At 36.9% G+C, this 18,808-nt stretch overlaps 1 protein-coding gene across 3 annotated transcripts in view; it reads left to right on the forward strand.

The window, feature by feature from the left end:
• SMARCC1 (SWI/SNF related, matrix associated, actin dependent regulator of chromatin subfamily c member 1) overlaps positions 1-18,808 on the forward strand; it is a 124,839-nt gene that overhangs the window by 42,841 nt on the left and 63,190 nt on the right. For all 3 annotated transcript variants that reach the window (XM_061397641.1, XM_061397642.1, XM_061397643.1), the window contains exons 10-18: positions 1,052-1,173; positions 3,679-3,803; positions 4,936-4,995; positions 9,368-9,405; positions 11,902-12,023; positions 15,121-15,192; positions 15,889-16,002; positions 16,555-16,708; positions 17,591-17,704. In XM_061397641.1, coding sequence (XP_061253625.1) covers positions 1,052-1,173; positions 3,679-3,803; positions 4,936-4,995; positions 9,368-9,405; positions 11,902-12,023; positions 15,121-15,192; positions 15,889-16,002; positions 16,555-16,708; positions 17,591-17,704 — 921 coding nt within the window. The remainder of the gene's footprint in view (positions 1-1,051; positions 1,174-3,678; positions 3,804-4,935; positions 4,996-9,367; positions 9,406-11,901; positions 12,024-15,120; positions 15,193-15,888; positions 16,003-16,554; positions 16,709-17,590; positions 17,705-18,808) is intronic.

The raw sequence follows: 18,808 nt of genomic DNA on the forward strand, positions 1-18,808 counted from the left end.
AATACTTTGGATCATTTTAGGTGTATTTATTATGATCTGTTCTTTTAAATTAGTAATTATCACCTACAGACTGACTTTTGTGTATTGATTTTTCAGTATATCTTACAACTCTGTGCTGTGCTTAGTTTCTCAGTCACGTCCGATTCTTTGTGACCCCATGGACTATAGCCTGCCAGGCTCCTCTGTCCATGGGAATTCTCCAGGCAACAATACTGGAATAGGTTGCCATGCCCTCCTCCAGGGGATCGTCCCAACCCGGGGATCGAACCTAGGTCTCCCACATTACAGGTGGATTTTACTGTCTGAGCCATCAGGGAAGCCCAAGAATACTGGAGTGGGTAGCCTATCCCTTCTCCAGGGGAACTTACCGAGCCAGGAATCAGCCCAGTGTCTCCTACATTGCAGGCCCATGTTACAACTCTACTGAGCTCATTTATTAGCTCTGAGAGTGTTTTTGTGGATTCTTTTTCCATATGTAAGATCATGTCATCTGCAAACAGGAGTAGTTTTACTCCTGTGGGTTGGCTTTTAAATAAAAAATTGCAGGCTTATTAAATTTTACTTCTTTTGAATCATCTTTTGTATTTCTTTTAATGATGAACTAGGAGTAGGTTCTGGTACTCTTTCACATGGTTATTCAGCCAGTCTTTGTATTCGTTAATTTAATAGCATGTGTTCCATGTTTTTTCCAGTGGTTATTGTAAATGTTTCCCCTCCCTTCTCTTCCCTCCTCCTCCCCCACCCCCCCGAAACACAGAATTTGAACAGGAACAGTTTTTAGTTGTACAGGGTTTGAGCATGTCTGTTCTCTAGCAAAGTTTGAATACCTGTGGGATGGTTCTTACGTATCTATCGATGGTGTGTCACCTGGAAGGTAGGGAAAGTCTTCTGGCTGCTAATGGTCCAGGATGCTTTATGTTGTGCCTTTCATTTACTCTGAGCTAGTAGGTTTGACATCTTCTTTGTGAAATTTTAGTTTTGGACAAGGATTTGTGGAAACTGAGACATCAACAAAGCTGGCTGATCTTTATTTCCATTTCCTTCTTCCTAGCCAGTCAGAAGTCCAGAGAGAAGAGATAGAAAAGCATCAGCTAATGCTCGAAAGAGGAAACATTCACCTTCCCCTCCGCCCCCCACACCCACAGAATCCCGGAAGAAGAGTGGGAAGAAAGGGTAAGAACTGCACTGTGATGCAGGAGGCCCTGAAACAAACTCTAAAGGACTTCCCAGATTTTTACCTTCACAGGGGACGTTTGGCTGTAGGAAGTCTAGCTTGGACTTGGTACTGTATTTCCCTGATTTTACCACCTGGTCCTGTACGTGATCCAAGTGACTTACGGAGGAGTGAACCTCTGTGTTATGTTCTGCATGGTATAGCAGTGTAGTGCCTTGTTCAGTAAGACACATTTGTATTTAGTGAATCTTGCTGGAGTGGAGGTTTTGGTTTCTATTGAGTAGGTTCTTGTGGGGATTAAGTGAGACTTTAAAGACCTTGTATAGGTCTTCCTGCCCTGAAGTAGATAACAGATGGTCCATAATACATAGTATATATTATGTACATAATAAATGTATATTAAGTAAATACTTAATAATTTCATGGTTGTCTAGCTCAAAATATATTTTAAACAGTTTATTAAAGGTTACAGTTTAGTTTTAGAAGATGAGAGTTTACAGAATTTATTTTTCTCATGTGATAGTGAATTAGTTGAATTTCTGGCTGTTGTCAAGTAGACCTTCACAGTGCAGACATCTTTTTCCATTGGTTTCCTTTTGTGACTTTCTTTAGCCACATTTGCCTTTTGCTGCCCAGAGCATGCCTTGAGTCACACTATTTCTTGAAAGGTTACTTGAAGCATTCTTAAACATGTGTAGAAGCTTTTAGAGAATTTAAGAAACTCTTAGTCTCATAAATAATAATAATGAGTTAGTCACAGATACAGAAAAGATTTTTGTTATCTTTGTCAAGTCACATATATTTGTTGTTAAAATAGATTGTTCTTTGGGCGTTGAGGGTAACCTTATTTCCTAAACTTACAAATTTAGGAAATAAATTTCATAAATTCTGAAATGTACTGTTGATGTTCAGAGATTTCAGAGCTACCTGTAATATAACAACTTTTCCAAGTGTTTTGGGGCCTGAAATTGCTATGTTACTTTTCCCTTTATGGCCTAAGATGGGCTGCTAGGATAGGAGTGGCCACAGAACCAAAACGTTATGTCCAGGAAGCTCACAGTGGTGGCATTTAGCCTCTACTGTAAGTATTGTTGTTTACAGTCACCTAGTCATGTCCAGCTCTTTTGTGATCTCATGGACTGTAGCCTGCCTACCTCCTCTTTTCATGGGATTTCCCAGCAAGACTATTGGATTAGGTTGCCATTTCCTTCAGGAATCTTGCCAACCCAGGGATTGAACCCGCATCTCATGCTTTGGCAGGTGGGTTTTTTACCATTGAGCCACCAGGGAAGCGTCATTCTTTTGAGTATAAAACTCACCACATTGACGTTCCCCAAATAAATGTATGCATCTGCCTTCTAATGAGCAGGACTTTGCTGGTTTAAATTCCCCCTTAGAATACTCTATCTAACGAAAACATCTTGAAACCTGTTTTCCTAACATTTGTTATATTCATCTTCCTTGCATCTTTTCTTGCTTTTAAAGTATTTGATCTGTCTGTCCCCTTTAATTTCATAGGCTTAAAAATTTGTCCTATAATTTTTATTTTAAAAATTATTTTACACTCTATACCTTAGTCTCACATGTGCCCACACGTTGTCGCTGTAGAAAGAGAGCTGTGTGCATTCTCTCAGCAGTGTGAGGAATCTTCACTCTATTTCTCCATTCTCATTTCCCTGTCAGTATATTCTAAAGTATTATCCCAAAACAGAAGTTTTTTTTTCTTATGCTTTTACTCATCCTGAAACATAGCCAACTTTTTAGTGAATTGTTTTAGTTCCCAAGGTTTAGCTTAACTGTCATTTGACTAACTCTCTGAGGGTGGGTTTTTTTTTTTTTGGTCCTTTTATTCCTTTTTTTGTGTCAATACACATCACATTAAATGAGGTAGTTCCTGTAATTCTTCAAGATAAGGAATCAGTCCATTCTTGTGTGAACTTTAAATAGGCTTTCTTGTGTGTGTTAGTTTTAAAAATAGATGTTGATTTGCTTGAATTGATGAAAGAGCAATGGCAATTTTTACAAATTTAAATGTTAGTACTGCCTTTAGTGATTTTACTTTGCAGTTCCTGGTGTTTGGATGATACAGAGAGCCAGGAAGAATACAAAAAACAAACAAACCAAAAGAAAAAAACCCAAACCACCCACTTAGTTGTATATATCTTCGAGAAAATTTCTTGTGTGATTCTTTATGATCTTTAAAATACTTGCTGTATTTCCAAGGCAAAGTTTTTTTTTGCTATACTGATATAATTGCCTTTTAGGATACTGTCTCCAGTTTGAATTGTAGGATTTCTGTGGCCATTTCTTATGCCCTGTAATTTTTATTTTCCTCTTGACAGGTTAGATGTAATTTGGGGAATGTATCTAATTTGTTTGGATTTATGTTTGTTTCTTAAAGTGATTCTGAGCATAGATTCCCAACAATACAGTTAAAATCTCTGAAATTGTTTGCTATAAGTAGCTGTAGTCAGTCTTGTGCTCACTTATCTTTTGTGTCTTAGCCAAGCTAGTCTTTATGGGAAGCGGAGAAGTCAGAAAGAGGAAGATGAGCAGGAAGATCTTACCAAGGACATGGAAGACCCAACACCTGTACCCAACATAGAGGAAGTGGTTCTTCCAAAAAATGGTTTGTCTCCTTTTGCGTAGACATGGGGATGTTAGCTGTGATTTACTCCCTCTCAGCAGTGCCATGGGATGAGTCTCTCCTTGCTGTACGTCCCTAGTTCTCAGTGGAAGTATAAATTGATGAAGCCACTTAACGTGATTTGGCTATCTCCTAAATTTAAACATGGGTACATCCAGGGACTTTCCTGGCAGTCCACTGATTAAGACTTTGTGCTTCTAACGCAGGGGGCACGGACAGGTTCAATCCCTAGTCAGGGAACTGAGATTCCTATGCTTGCTGCGTGGTGTGGCCAAAATAAAAAAGTACACATCCAGTAGCAGTCTTAATTTCAGAATCCCTATTAAATAATTGCATGTCTCTGTAAAGATAAGTATAAAAGAATGTTGATTAGAGAGTAATGAAAAATTGAAGATAAATTAAGTTTCTGCTGACATAGGGCTAGTTACCTTCTGATCCACTCATGGACACAGATGCTCTTAAAAATGAAAGAGGACTTCCCTGGCGGTCCAGTGGTTAAGACTCTGTGCTTCCATTGCAGGGGTGCAGGTTTGATCCCTGGTTGAGGAACTAAGATCCTGCATGCCTTGTGGTGCAGCCAAAAGAACAAAAAAAGAAGATGTAACTAAAAATGCATGGAAAGATACATAGGTGCATTATAACATGAGATAAAGAGAATACTAAGGATTAAGCACAGAATGATAACTTTACACCCGTAAGATTTAAAACCCTCGGGATGTTTTCAAGTCTCCACTGATGTGAAAGGTATCAGTGCTCCCTCAATTTGTCTGGCTTAATGAATGGCACACAAATGGGGATGCACAAGCGTACAAAAGAATAATAAAACATAATTTTGGTAAAGGGGTTAAAAGGTTCTTTTCAGGGTTTTATCTGTATTTCTGTATTGTTTACTTCTATGATGACAGAAGAGTTCTGCTTATTTAATTAATACAAAATATAGTCTGTTACTTTGTTGATATTTCTTAGCTGAGCTTAAGATACTTACTTGGAGGTGAGTATTAAATGACAGTAGAGTTGCCCTGAGATTCATGTATTTTTTAATCTTCTGTTCTGTTTTCTTAAAAACAAGTAGAACTTTCCCCTTAAAGCATGATTTTTTTTTCTTTCTTTCTAGTAAACCCAAAGAAAGATAGTGAAAATACACCTGTTAAAGGAGGAACTGTGGCCGATCTAGGTAAAAATCAAAATCTATAGTTTCGTGTTGTTTTGTCTCAGAGATATGTCAGGTCCTTTGAGAATCCTTTCTTTACTGAGAGGTGTCATTTTCAGTTGCTGTGCTTTCCAGCACAGATACTTACTATGGCTAGGTTAGTACCATTGTTGCTTAGTTACCTATTAGGAAATTTAATTTCTTATGGTCCATTCTTTGCATTCTTATGAATTTCCTTCTCTCTGCATAATGTTTTCTTGCAAACCAGCAAATGTGGTAGTATGATACCTAAATCAGAATATCTGAGTTTTAAGGAAACAGTTGTAGTTAATGCACTTTTTATAATCTGCCTGGAATACTTGTTTCATGATATGTGCAAATTGATTATGTCTTCAGAACAAAAATCTGGTAACTGTTAATACTTTGTAAGCCAACAGAAAGTTTCCTTAACAGGATAAAATGAGAGTCACATCATCCTTCTACTGTATTTTCAGGGTATCGAGTACATTTTCACAAGTAAGGTCTAACTCTCGGATGTGTTGTGAGGGTAGAAAAGAGTGTAGTCATTTGTTCCAATTTTTAAAAATAGTTTGAAACGTCTTTTTTCATGAAAGTTATATATGAAGTAATGATCTCAATTACTTTGTTCATTTGTGAAAGTCAAAGGGAATCCTAGTATTTTCAGTATATATTAAATTTATGAATTGATGGGATTTTAGACCTAATGGGGATATTCAAGATCTCCTTACGTGGAAAAAGAGTCTTGGCTTTACTATCTCCTAGTCAGGTGAATTCTGTATTTCAAATTAATTGCTGTGATTCTTGATGGCAGACGTGTGGGTGTTTGGGAGCGTTTTTCTACTTCATTTCACTAAATACATCCTGCTTTTTCTGGCTTCAAGCCTGTCATCGGACATCAGTGGATGATTCTGTTTTTGATTATGTTGAAAGTAAAGCAGAAAAGTGTCTTGATGACAGTTTATAGAGAGGTACTATTAGGTCAACAAAATAAAGTTACTATCAAAATGCTTCTTTCATAGCTGTTTTTAACATTAGTAACAGAATATAGATTTTAAATAGCTAGTAATAATTTTCATTGTCCATAAGTTTATATTGTCTGTTTTATAACCATCATTTATCTACTGACCGAAAGGCCAAAAACACAAAAGCTAATGATATACAGTATTATGTTCTATATTCTCAGTGCTCTGGCAGTGTAAAATATTCTTAAGACTTGAATAATCTTCACTGAGACAGTTTGTTAAACAGAATGCTAGTTTATATTTTAAAAGTTAAATCCCAAAAAAGAATTATTCCATAGTTTTAAGGGAGTGGACAATTGTTCTTTTAAAAGTGAGGTGTCTGTTGTAGTATTTTTGTAGTAGACTTTATCAGAGGAGTCAGATTGAAGCCATGATTAGGGAAGGAATGAGGTCCTGACTGGATAAAGAGTTTTAGTGCTAGGTATAGGAGATCTTCCCTTTGTGTTAGTGAGCAGGTAGAGGTCTCACTCAGGAGGGCTGTGCTTGTGGATGCTGCTGACCGTAACTGAAGGGTTTGACTCTTTGGAATCTGAAGTTTTTGTCCTGACTTTACATCCACAGACCAACAGGCTTCCCAAGGATCATTTAAGCATTTGACTTTCTGCACTGGCTATAACCTGACTGATCCATCAACTGGGAATTGTTCAGAGTTGTTCATTGTTTTAACTGATCCATATTTTGCCTTATATGCCACCAAGCTAAGTATACACAGTCATTTCTTTGTTGAAATCTCTAAAAGGTCAGTATCCAGGGGCTGAGGTGAGAGTGCATGTGTCCATACCTGGCAGGAGGACAACATTGACTCTGTACCACCATCTAGGAATCAGTATATTGTATTATCAGAAGTGTATTTCCATTGGGTACCAAGACTCCCTCAAGGACAAAAATCTGTTAAACTGAAATGAAATAGTATAATTTGACCAGAGAGCGATTATTGTACTACCAGCATCTAGTGAGAAGTTGATTATCCTTTGGTTTACTATGACCCAAAGGACAAAAGCTCATTTTTGACAGCTTTACCCAGATTTCTTTCTGTTAGTCACTTCCTCTGAAAAAATAGTCCCTGTGCAGAGTAGGAGGACTAATGTCAGTAATACTGTAACTTACCACACTGCTGCTTTGTGGCTATTTGTTTCTAACTTAAAAATCAAGGAACAGTGTCCATCTTTATGTTACATGAGACATGTCAGGTGTCATTCTATAAATGTCTGCATTTTTGCATAAAACCATGTTAGCCCCAATTTATTGATTAGGAAATGAAGACTTCTGAGGTTCAGGAACATTCCTAAGCGCACAGCTACTGAGAGAGCACAGATCCAGATCCAGGTCTTTCGGTAGTGCAGCGCTCTGTCTCACTGCACTCTGCTCATTTCTTACAGCCTCTCTCTCATGCTCACTCGTCTTTCAGTTTTGTGAAGTCATCAGGTACATCCCCACCTGAGGCCCTTTGATTTGGCTTCTTTCCCTCTGTGAAATGCTTGCTTTGTCCTTCTCTCAAGTTTTAGCTTAAATGTCACCTTTTCAGAGAGGCTTCCCGGTATATGGACTCTGAAAGATCTACCCACTCAATTCCTCTTTGAAATACGTTGTTTTTATTTTCTGTATAGCAGTTGTCAGCATTTGGTATCTTTTATTTTCTCTTCAGTCTCCTACCACTCATAACTGGAATGTAAGCTCCATAAATACAGGGGATTTTTTTTTTTCATCATTGTGTCTTTAGCATTTGGACAGTGGCTGGTGCATAATAGATAATAAATAAAATTAAGTTAAATGTTGGAATGCTAGTTCCTTATTACCTGTTAAAATACTATATTTATATCATTTAAAGGATGTATTTAAACATCCCTAAAGTAGGGGTTGGCAAACTTTTTTTCTAAAAAGGGCCAGATAATAAATATTTTAGGCATTCTGGTACAACTAGTCAAGTTTGCCATTATAATGCAGGTGCAGCCATCCATAATATATAAACAAATAATCATGGCTTATTCCAATAAAACTTTTATTTAAGGACACTGAAATTTGAATTTCAGTTAATTTTTTAAATTTCATCATTCAAAAATGCAAAAATCACATTGACTTGCAGGTGAGATAGGAATCCCCAAGATCATGCCCAGGTTTGGAGATTCTCTGGAAGGACTGGTAGAACTCAGCATTTAGTTGTACCCTCCGCTGACATATATCAGAGCGACATAGGCAGCATGAACAGATCATAAGGGAAGATGATACAGGCAGAGTCTGCATGCAGGCTTCCTCCCGTGTGCTCGCTCACCTGAGAGGTCGCACGGAGTACACTCTTCCTGTGGCAGCACGCGTGCAGTGTTTCCAGCCACAGAAGCCCCTTTGAGAGTCCAAGATCATTGTTCTTATTGGTCATGTAGGGTACCCTCTGCCTAACACACACCAAAATTTCACGCTGCAGAAATTCATCACAAGCTGTGTTGTGCCACAGTCTAGGCGCAGTACACCACCCTTCCTATCAGTTAACTATCGGTTAGGAACACACCAAGTCACTTCCCCAGATTCCCTACAGAAACAAGCAGTGGGCCAGATTTAGCCTGTGGGCTAGAGATCCTGACCCCTAGTCTGAGCAATTTATTTAGTGCTTTTCAAGTAGCAGATTCTTAGAAATATTTGCTGAATGAATAATGGCAAAATACTGAAAAGATGGCTTCCTTGTATTCTCTTTCAGCTTTACAGTGCTTCATCACTGCCAAGACTCAGAATAATTATATTAAAAATAAAAATACTACAGGAAGTTAATAATGTAATTATTTGTGCCGTAACCTCTTACCCTTTGCACTGTGGAAAGTTATCTGCCTTTCTGCTATGGAAGTCAGCTATTTAAATTATACATGGATTTGCCTCTGTTCTTTTGCAAGGCTAGCATTTAGGTCCTGGAGTCCCTATCCTCAGAAGGTATATATAAATACTCTTACCAGAACTTTGTCCTTAGGGATTGATTATCACCTCCTTCTTTACTCCGCATTCTTTATTCATTTCCTCTGGGATCTGAAATGTCATTACTTCATTTCACTAAACTTCAGGAGGCTGGAGCCCTAATCAAGTCCCTTACCTGTTATTAAGTAAGATTGTGACTAAGATTGTAGGCCAAGCAGTAATTAATTATAAATTCCCTATTGTTGGAAATCTAATGATTTGTGCTTTGAATTTTTAGTCGCCTCTATGCTCCTGTGTACGGATCTCATTTACTGAATTATTCACAGTGAATTTGCTTTAATAATGCTCTCCTTTTTGCCTTGTCTCTGTCCAGTATCATTTCCTTAAACCTTAAAGTTTCCAAGTAATCCAAAGAGCATTTACCTGTTAAATCAATTTCATGTTTGATTTTGCAGATGAGCAGGATGAAGAAACAGTCACGACAGGCGGAAAGGTAATGATTTATTTAGTTAGGCCTGGTGCAGTAGTAACTCTTAAGGGTCCTGTGTGTTCAGCAATAGACATACTGAACTGCAAGTGTCCTTAGAAATATTCTGAGATTCTTCTGATTTTTAAAATTTTTGTTTAAAACCCCTACCCCCCCCCCCCCCCAAATAGTTTGTCTTTCTTGACCCCCTACAATGTTATCAGGAGGAATTGCCATTCTCCCAGGTAAGCATTTCTCATATACTGTGGTTTCTGGTTCCATTTCTCTCCTGGTTTCATGTGAATAATCAGCTGCACAGTGTTCCAGGTGAGCAGGGACAGTGCCTTGCTTTGATTTTCTCACTCCCATTTCTGTTAGTGCAGCCCCAGTCCACTCTTTACCTCTTTTGAGTTTTACGGTTACTTCATGTTTCATCGGTTCTGCTCTGGAGACATAAGAATAATTAAGCTCTTGGATGATGTTGGATTTCAGGCAGGGTTTGCTTCTCTTTAAATAAATGGCCCCACTATTTATTCAGGCTGTAATCTCTGTGTTAAGATGTGTAACTAATCTTTAATCTCCTTGAAATAACTTCCTTAATGCTGAAAATGAATAGTTCTTTTTTTTTCTTTTTCAGTGAGTCAGAGAACTTCCCCATAGTGACATTTACTGTTTTTTATACATTCATGAAGTGAAAATATTCATGACAGGATTTCAAGGAAAAGTATTTCAAGAAACTCTTGTGTAGATGGCTTTTTAACTGAATCGTTCTTACAATTTTTTCTTTGAAATCAAACTTTTGTATTCAGAGAAGTATTCTGTATTAATCAACTTATTAACATTGATGAATATTACGCTTGTGAGGAGATGTCATCATTTAGAGTATTGTGTGGTAGTAAAAGAGAGCAAAATACAAGCCAGAGAATTTCCCAAATTTTTAACATCAAGAATGAGAGTAATTTTGAAACTGTGGACAAGTTTTTTGTATAACTTAAAGCTAAGACAGTTAGAGGTGGTTACTCCAGTAACTGGTCCCACAGTGTCATTCTCCTGTCAGCTTTTATTCATTTCAGTGCCAGCCTTTCCCTGCTTTTCCTCAAGAAAATTTTCTGAATTGAATCACATTTAATTCGTAAAACCTGTGGCACAAAAGCAACTTAATCATAAGCATGGTTTTCACTAGCTTCCCTGGTTTGGGAAATAAAATTTCTTACCTTTGTAATCAATATTAACACTTTTGCTTTAACATTATTTAAGTAACAACCAGTTTCCTTAGTGCTTTCATACTTTAAATTTTTTTTTGATATTCATTGATCTTAAGGAAACTATTGTCTTAAGTTTCTAGCACTAACTAGATCCTTACCAGGAAATATAGGTTGAATTACCTTAAATGTAGAAATTAAACTCTGGAATCATTATAAAAGAATATGATTCAAAACTTGACTGCTTTCTTAAAAGAGTTTCATAAGGTTAAAACAGTAAAAGCACCACAGATAAAAGGTTAATAGAAATAACCCTATACAGTTTGAAAACACCTCAGTGTCAAAAAATTTATTTCCTATAGTATCTTGATAAAAACATTTAATGTGAAGTTAATTATAAGGAATCATTGAGTTAAATAGAGATTGGAACATACTCTACAAGCCATCGTAAAACTCCTCCTCCTTGCAAAAGGAGGAGGAGGTTAAAGGAGACCAAAGAGATGTATCTGGACTCCATGATCAGGTTCTGGTTTGGGGAGGAAAATCTGTAATAGACATTTCTGGGACACTTGGATCCATTTGAATATAAACTGTATGTTAAATGATATTATTTAAAAGTGATTATTGTAGTATAAAAGTCTTCTTTTGTTTTGACCTAGTGCAGTGGTATTTGCAATTATTATTCGCAAAGCCAGGTTTTTAGGTGAATTCAGTTGTAAAACCTTCATAAATATGATAAAATTCAGCTAATTTCTGGCAGTGAGAATGGTTAACAGTGTAGGCCCTCTAGCTGGATTTTCTGAAATTTTGTCCTGTTGATGTTATTAGCTCTGTACATCATTTTCTCATCCACAGAAGAGATGATAAATAGTACCTGCTGTTACTGTGAGGAGTAAGTGAGGTAATGCACATATAGCTGTTGGTGGATGCTTAATACTCAGTCTTTGAAACTGGAGAAACTTTATCATTAGGTTTTACTAGTGTCATTGAGCTAACCTCCTTATAAATTGAGAACTAGTCATTTAGATTTCTGATCCTAGGATTAGGGAAAACTAGACAAATACGATGCAGGCTACTGTGGAAAAAGTTGCAGGCCGCCTTTGAGTTGATTCCCTGATCTGTTAAAAAGGAGGAATAAAATCTGCTCTCTCATCCGGACATCTTTTGAAGGTACCTTTAAAAACTGTGAAAAGCTATTTTTCCTTGACATTTGTTTTCCTAGTCCTTGAAATTGGATCAGCTAGCTGCATTTTCTGTAAACTGCTGTCAGAAGTTTGAAAGCTATTCCTTATGTCTCTCAACTTTGGCTTATTTTCTGTAGGAAGATGAAGATCCTGGCAAAGGTGATCAGAGTAGATCCGTTGACCCTGGTGAAGATAATGTGACTGAGCAGACCAATCACATTATTATTCCTAGCTATGCATCGTGGTTTGATTATAACTGGTGAGTGTGTGCTTATATCTGTGAACTTGGCACTGAGGAGTGGGGACACTTGCCTTGAAACAGTACTGTGCTCTTCTGCCCAAGTCCTCTCATCGGTAATCCCTATCACGCTAGATGATGGGGGATGGAAAGTTATTTTAACTCTGGAATGTGTTCTTTTAGTTGTTTTACTTAGGGATAGAAACTAGATTATGTTGTAACTTAGGGTTATCAAATTTTATAAACTTAAGCCTAACTCATTTGGCGTCAGTTTTAGTTCAGACAGGCAAAGGCTTGAGTATTTAATTATTATAAAATACTGATGTTTATTATATGATTTTTTAACAGATTAAAAAAAATAATTTTGTGTATGTAATTTTGGCTGTGCTGCTTCTTCATTGCCATGCAGTCTCTTCTCTAGTTGAAATGAGCAGGGGCCGCTATCCGGTTGTGGGATGCAGGCTTCTTATTTGCAGTGGCTTCTCTTGTGGTGGAGCATGGGCTCTAGGGTGCACGGGCTTCAGTACTTGTGGCACACAGGATCAGTAGTTGTACTTCCTGGACTCTGGATAATAGAGTGGAGGCTCAGTAGTTGTGGCTCATGGGCTTAATTGGTCTTGTGAGATCTTCCTGGACCAGGGATCCAGACCCCATCTTCTGCATTGGCAGGTGGATTCTTTACCACTGAGCCACCAGGGAAGCCCTGTGATTTTTAAATGTTACGGAAATACATAAAGAAAAACTCCTCTGATTACCCAGTCATGGCTTTATGTTAACGGGAAACAGGAGCTCTTTCGCATATAAACCCTGGCATATAAAAGAGTTCAAGAAAACACCCATCTCAGCATCCTCCTTGTCATTTACCACAACCACTGTGGCATCCTTGGAACATGGATGGAAGTAAATGCAGACCTAGATATCCGACTTCTTGATTACTTTTGAAGTGTAACTGTTTCATATCAGGCTGATTTTTGTTTGACAGTTTTTTATTTTAAAATAAATGTACCAGAACTCTAAATAGATTAGTTTCTTTAAGGTCCTTTCATTGGAAGACTGTATACGTAGTCTAGTGATGCCACCTTCACTCTGAATCTCTTGGTCCTGTTTGGATATTTTGCCTGCTTTCAATGGTTTTTGTGTTATTTTTAAGGATGTATGTGCCTGTATATCTTTATATACATATATATGTGTGTGTATGTGTATACATATATTTATACACACATACACCTAAATACATATCTATAAAACCACCTTAAAAGAATAGGGTGGATGGTCCACTTGAGTCATACCTTCTTTTTTTCCCCAAACCAGAAGGTATGGTCTCTACTGGTGAGACTTTTCAGCATACTTTTTAAAACTTAACTCTTCATGCCGTTTCTCAATGTTATGAATAAGTGGAAGCTGAAACAGAATAAGTAAATAGCTCTACTTTGAAGGTCAGTCTTCATTACATTCATTATGATGTTAAATGAGTTTTAAATTTGGAAGATTCAGAATGGTTTGAGAAACTAGCATTTGCCTCTCAAAAAAGGAGAAAGTCATAACAGTAAATAACTTTGTATGTTTTTATAGGTTCCAGAAACACTTCATTTGCATGTCACAAAGTGTGCTATTAGAAGGATAGTAGAGGTATTAGTTATATCCCTGTTTATAGATGAGCTAACTGCTGTCTCAGTTGAAGTGTTTCAGTTGCAGGGTTGATCATTGGAAGAACTCAGGCTTTCTAATTCTGGATACCACTCCTTCCACTACTTGACTCATTCACAGAACCTAAGGAATCGACTGCCAGTACTTCAGACATAGATTTTGAAAAAGAAAGTGCTTGTGATTACATACCCTTATGTGTTTTGTTCTTGGTGAAATTGTTTTTTTGGCTTCTTCCTAACCTGTAACATAAGAGTATATTAGAACCAGTTTGTAATTACTTACAGTTACTCTTTTTATAGTAAAACCTGGAATTTCATTAGATCTATGGAACATATTTGATCTTAGACATTATCTTCCTAGATGTTTCCAGGTGATTCATTTTGTTTATAGTATTTGGTAATATTCATTTCAAATAATTTAAATGTTAGCAAATAAAGAGTGAATGCTTTTATTTGTATTCACAGACTGTTGATTTGCTTTTTCCCATGCAATCTCTGTACATGGAAAGCCACTGAGAAACTAAAATGTATCATCTGGAAAAACGCTGGTGCATGCGTAGTCTTGTCTGGCTCTTTGCAGTCCTGTGAACTGTAACCTGCCAGACTACTCAGTCCATGGAATTTCTCTAGGCAAGAATAATGGAGTGGGTTGCCATTTCCTCCTCCAGGGGCTCTTCCTAACCCAGGGATTGAATCTGTTTTCTGCATTGGCAGGCGGGTTGTTTACCATTGAGCCGCCATTAATGTCTAAACTTCTGTGCTAGATGTACAGTTGGTTCATTTGTAGAATGTTTTGGGCCTGAGGGTTTCTACAGTGCTTATCACCTGTAACATTTTATAAAATTATCAACGCTTTTATTTAAATGTTAAAAATTAGTGCTGTGGTCTTTTTAAAAGTAGTAAGTCACTAAACTCTGTTAAAAAATTAAGTTCACTTCAGAGTTTCTGAGGACTGGTCAGAAATGTGCACTAATGTTGAATCTGAGAAACTGATCATTGTCAATTCCACTGTCTTTTGGTTATTCATTTCACCAATTTGTTGCCATACCAGTTACTGTGATTTTTGTCCTACGATTTCCAAAGAACTTCTTGTATCTTCTGGCTCTTCATCTAGTTATGGTATGTTAGGACAATTCCATAAAATCTAAAGCCTTCAGTGTGTTGGTAGAACTTTTTGAGTTTGGTTATGTGAATAGAAAGACTGTAGTTAAAGTATTAGAGGTGAGAAAGGGAAATCTTTTTTTAACTTTATAGTTTATTTAACTTTTTAGTATACATTATATTTTCTTTAGTTTTATTATTACATACTGTTAATACATAGGAACTTGTGCAGGCCAATTAAATTTTGCAAGTAGTGCTCAGTTTTTGGTTTTATCCATTTTTACTTTGAAAATTAAACAAGCTTAACTCAGATTTCAGGATTTTGCTTTTCTAAGAGGACTCTTAATTATTTCTCTCTCTTTTCTCTTCAGTATTCATGTGATTGAACGGCGTGCTCTTCCTGAGTTTTTCAATGGAAAAAACAAATCCAAGACCCCAGAGATGTGAGTGAAATGTTAAGATGTGATCCGGATACTGATAGTTATTTTAATGGGATCAGTATTTAGAAAACCTGACTATTTGGATGTGTTTGGCAGTGGCTTCTTAAAGCACTCTTCTTAGTTAATCTTTGCTAATGTCAGAGTCACCACACTGCTGAATTCTAGCTCCACTGACTAGCCTTGTGGTCTGGGGACAAATTCTTTAATCCTCATCTATAATTGGAATAATAATAGATCCTACCTTATAGAGAGATTGTGAGGATTATATGTGTTACCACACAAAAAGTGCTTAGACCTAAGGCTGGCACACAATAAATTCTAGGTATAGTGTAGTGTAGTTAGGGAGACAGCCTGAGTAACGAAGTGTTACTTGCAAATTTTGCAGGCAGCTAAGGATTTATCGATTCACCTCTGTGACCAAGGCTGTGCTTCTTTTACTTCACATTAACTTCATCACATTACTCTATTGTACTTATTATTGTTACATGTTAGCAGACAGTTGTTTTGTGTTTTAGGGATTCTTACCCTGAGTTGCATGCATGACTGTTAATAGTCAGTACAATATCACTCTGATTTATTGGCCTATTGTCTTAACTTTTTGGTGTATTTGCCAGAAGAATGTGAAACTACTTTGCTCTATGAGTTACTGTTTTTGAAAGGATGTGTGTTCACCTTACGAATTTGGCCATTACTTTTTAGATACTTGGCATATCGAAATTTCATGATTGACACATACCGCCTAAATCCCCAAGAATATTTAACCAGCACTGCTTGTCGGAGGAACTTAACTGGAGATGTGTGTGCTGTGATGAGGTAAAAATGTCTGGACTTTTTCTCAGATATTTCACTGCAGATGGTTAGTGGTACTTCGCTAATGTTAGGCTGATTAAACTGTATGTTTTCTTGGTTAATAAAATACCTAAAGTAGCATCTTTTTTTAAATTCACATTTTACATCTTTTAATCATAAACTGACCACAGAGAGTGGGTTAGGGTGGGGAGTGAATAAGCTCTGTGCCCTAAATCTGTCTAAAGAAAAGAAAAGAAAAGTAGATTTCCATTTGTGTTTGGTTTATGTGTGAGTTCTTTCACCGTGGACCTACACAGGCATGTATTTGTTCTCATTTCTGTGGTTGAAAAGATTAGGCTTTCTACTTGGTTTGGGGGTGCTATATTATTAACATTATTTTGAGTTTGTAGAGACTGTCTCTCAAACCAAAACTGTTACTTTGTAAAGGTTCATAACCTGCAAAAGAATGTGTTTACTTGTTTTCTTGGTTTGTTTTTTTAATGAAATGTGATGATGGTTATGAAGATGATGAGGTACATTGTCTAGATTTTTAACTTTCAGATGTTTATCCTTCAGGGTTCATGCCTTTTTAGAACAGTGGGGGCTTGTTAATTACCAAGTGGATCCAGAAAGTCGACCCATGGCAATGGGGCCTCCTCCAACTCCTCATTTCAATGTGTTAGCTGATACCCCCTCGGGGCTTGTTCCTCTACATCTTCGATCACCTCAGGTAAATTAATACCACCCATTCTTCAGGTCTGGTGGTTCAGATGGTGAAGAATCTGCCTGCATTTCAGGAGACCAGGGTTTGATCCCTGGGTCCAGAAGATCCCGAGAAGGAAATGGCAACCCACTCTAGTATTCTTGCCTGAAAAATCTCATGGACAGAGAAGCCTAGTGGGCCAAAATCCATGGGGTCGCAAGGAGTTGGACACGACTGAGTGACTAACAGTTTCAGTTTTCATTCTTCAGGTCTGAGTAGTAACAGACAACCATTTCTAGTATTTGTATTCAGGAATTACTGTTACAGTCATATAATTGTGCTGTCTCTTAGCCGGTAGGTTGTGTTTGTTTTTATCTGTTGTAAAAGTTTGAGTCCATAAGAATGTTTTATGTTTTAAGATAATGCTCTCTCCTTAATCCCAAGAGTCTGTGCTTTATCTTATCATGTTACAGATTTATTTTCATAACTCATGACTCCTTTATCACCTCTGCCATCAAAGACAGTAATCAAGAAGCAGACTGTTTAAATTGTTTAGAACTTCTTCCCTTTCCTTAACATTTGGAAAGTGGACATCTGTGCACACGTTCTTGAAAAGATAATTATGTCAATCAGATTATGTGTATCATTTCTATTGGAATAACACAAAGGAAATCTATAAATTGCCCCCACTGTACAACATTAAATAAAATTTGTTGTCTCTGTGACTTGAGAGGCAAAAAAAAGTTTCTTATATGTTGAGATTTTATTAGTTTAGCATAAGGTTTTTTTTTTTTTGTAGAATCTCCACCAGGAGTCATTTAAGTGCCAGTATTAAACAGCCTTAAAAACTTTTGTCCCCTTGACTTTGTAGAGGTTAGTACAGCCATTTATTGTTTATTTGACTCATAGATTCCTGCTGCTCAGCAGATGTTAAATTTTCCTGAGAAGAACAAGGAAAAACCAATTGATTTGCAGAACTTTGGTCTTCGTACTGACATCTACTCCAAGAAAACCTTAGCAAAGGTAAGGATTTTTTGATAGGGACATATGGACTACAATCTAGCATATCCTAATTTTCCTTTTTACTTCTAAGAAGCAGCATTTTCTGTAAGAAACTTGCTTTACTTTCTGTAGGGTAAAGGTGAGCTTTCTTCATAAATCTGATGGCATTTTATAGAAGTCACTATATGGTATGGTTAGAAGATAGATATATAAAAGTAACTTTGATTAATATGTTAAAATGAGGGGAAAATGGAGAATTTCAACAGAGAATGTGAATATATAAAAAGAATGAAATACCTATTGAACAGTTAAAACCATACCTGAAATTAACCCATTGGATGGGTTTAACAGAGGACTGGACACAGCCGAAGACAGGATAGATGTATTGAAACACCAAGAGAAAAAATGGTTGAAGTTGAGGGAACAGGACAAAGAGAAAAGAATGCAAGAGACACATGAGATATGGTCAGAAGAATGATTCATTTATCATTAATAGAGACCCATAAGGGGAGAGATAGTGGCACAGAACTGATATTTGAAAGTGTAAGGGTTAAAAATTTTCCATAACTAATGAAAAAATAACAATGCCCAGAATAAGAGAGATTGAATACAGAGAAAAGCATACTTGGACATTTGATGTTTAAACTCTAAAAGTTGATGTGTTATAAAGCAACCAAGGAGAGTGGGAGTGGGAGTGGGCACATTAAAGTCAATGGCACAATGATAAAACTGATGTCTGCCTTTTCAGCAGGAATGATAGGAGCCAGAGGACAACGTAAAAATATTTTTAAATGCTGAAAGGGAAACTGTCACTCTGAAATTCTGTATTCAATAGAAATACCTTTCAAAATTGAAAGTACAGTAAAGACTTTCACAGACATTCGAAAGGTGGAACTAGCTCAAGGTGTAGGAAAGCTGAAGGAAATTCTTTAAGTTGAAGGGTAGTGATTCCAAGTGGAAGCACATGATGGTTAGGAAGGAATAAAGACCATAAGAACAGTTATATTGAATTGCATGTTAATGGTTTTAATGTTTTAATTGAGCAGCAGAGATTGTCAAATTAGATGAAAAATCGAGAACATATATTGTCTGAGACACTCAAAGACACATACTGAATGAAAATGA

The sequence above is a fragment of the Bos javanicus genome, chromosome 22 (genome assembly GCF_032452875.1).
Source record: "Bos javanicus breed banteng chromosome 22, ARS-OSU_banteng_1.0, whole genome shotgun sequence".
NCBI classification, from domain to species: Eukaryota; Metazoa; Chordata; class Mammalia; order Artiodactyla; family Bovidae; genus Bos; species Bos javanicus.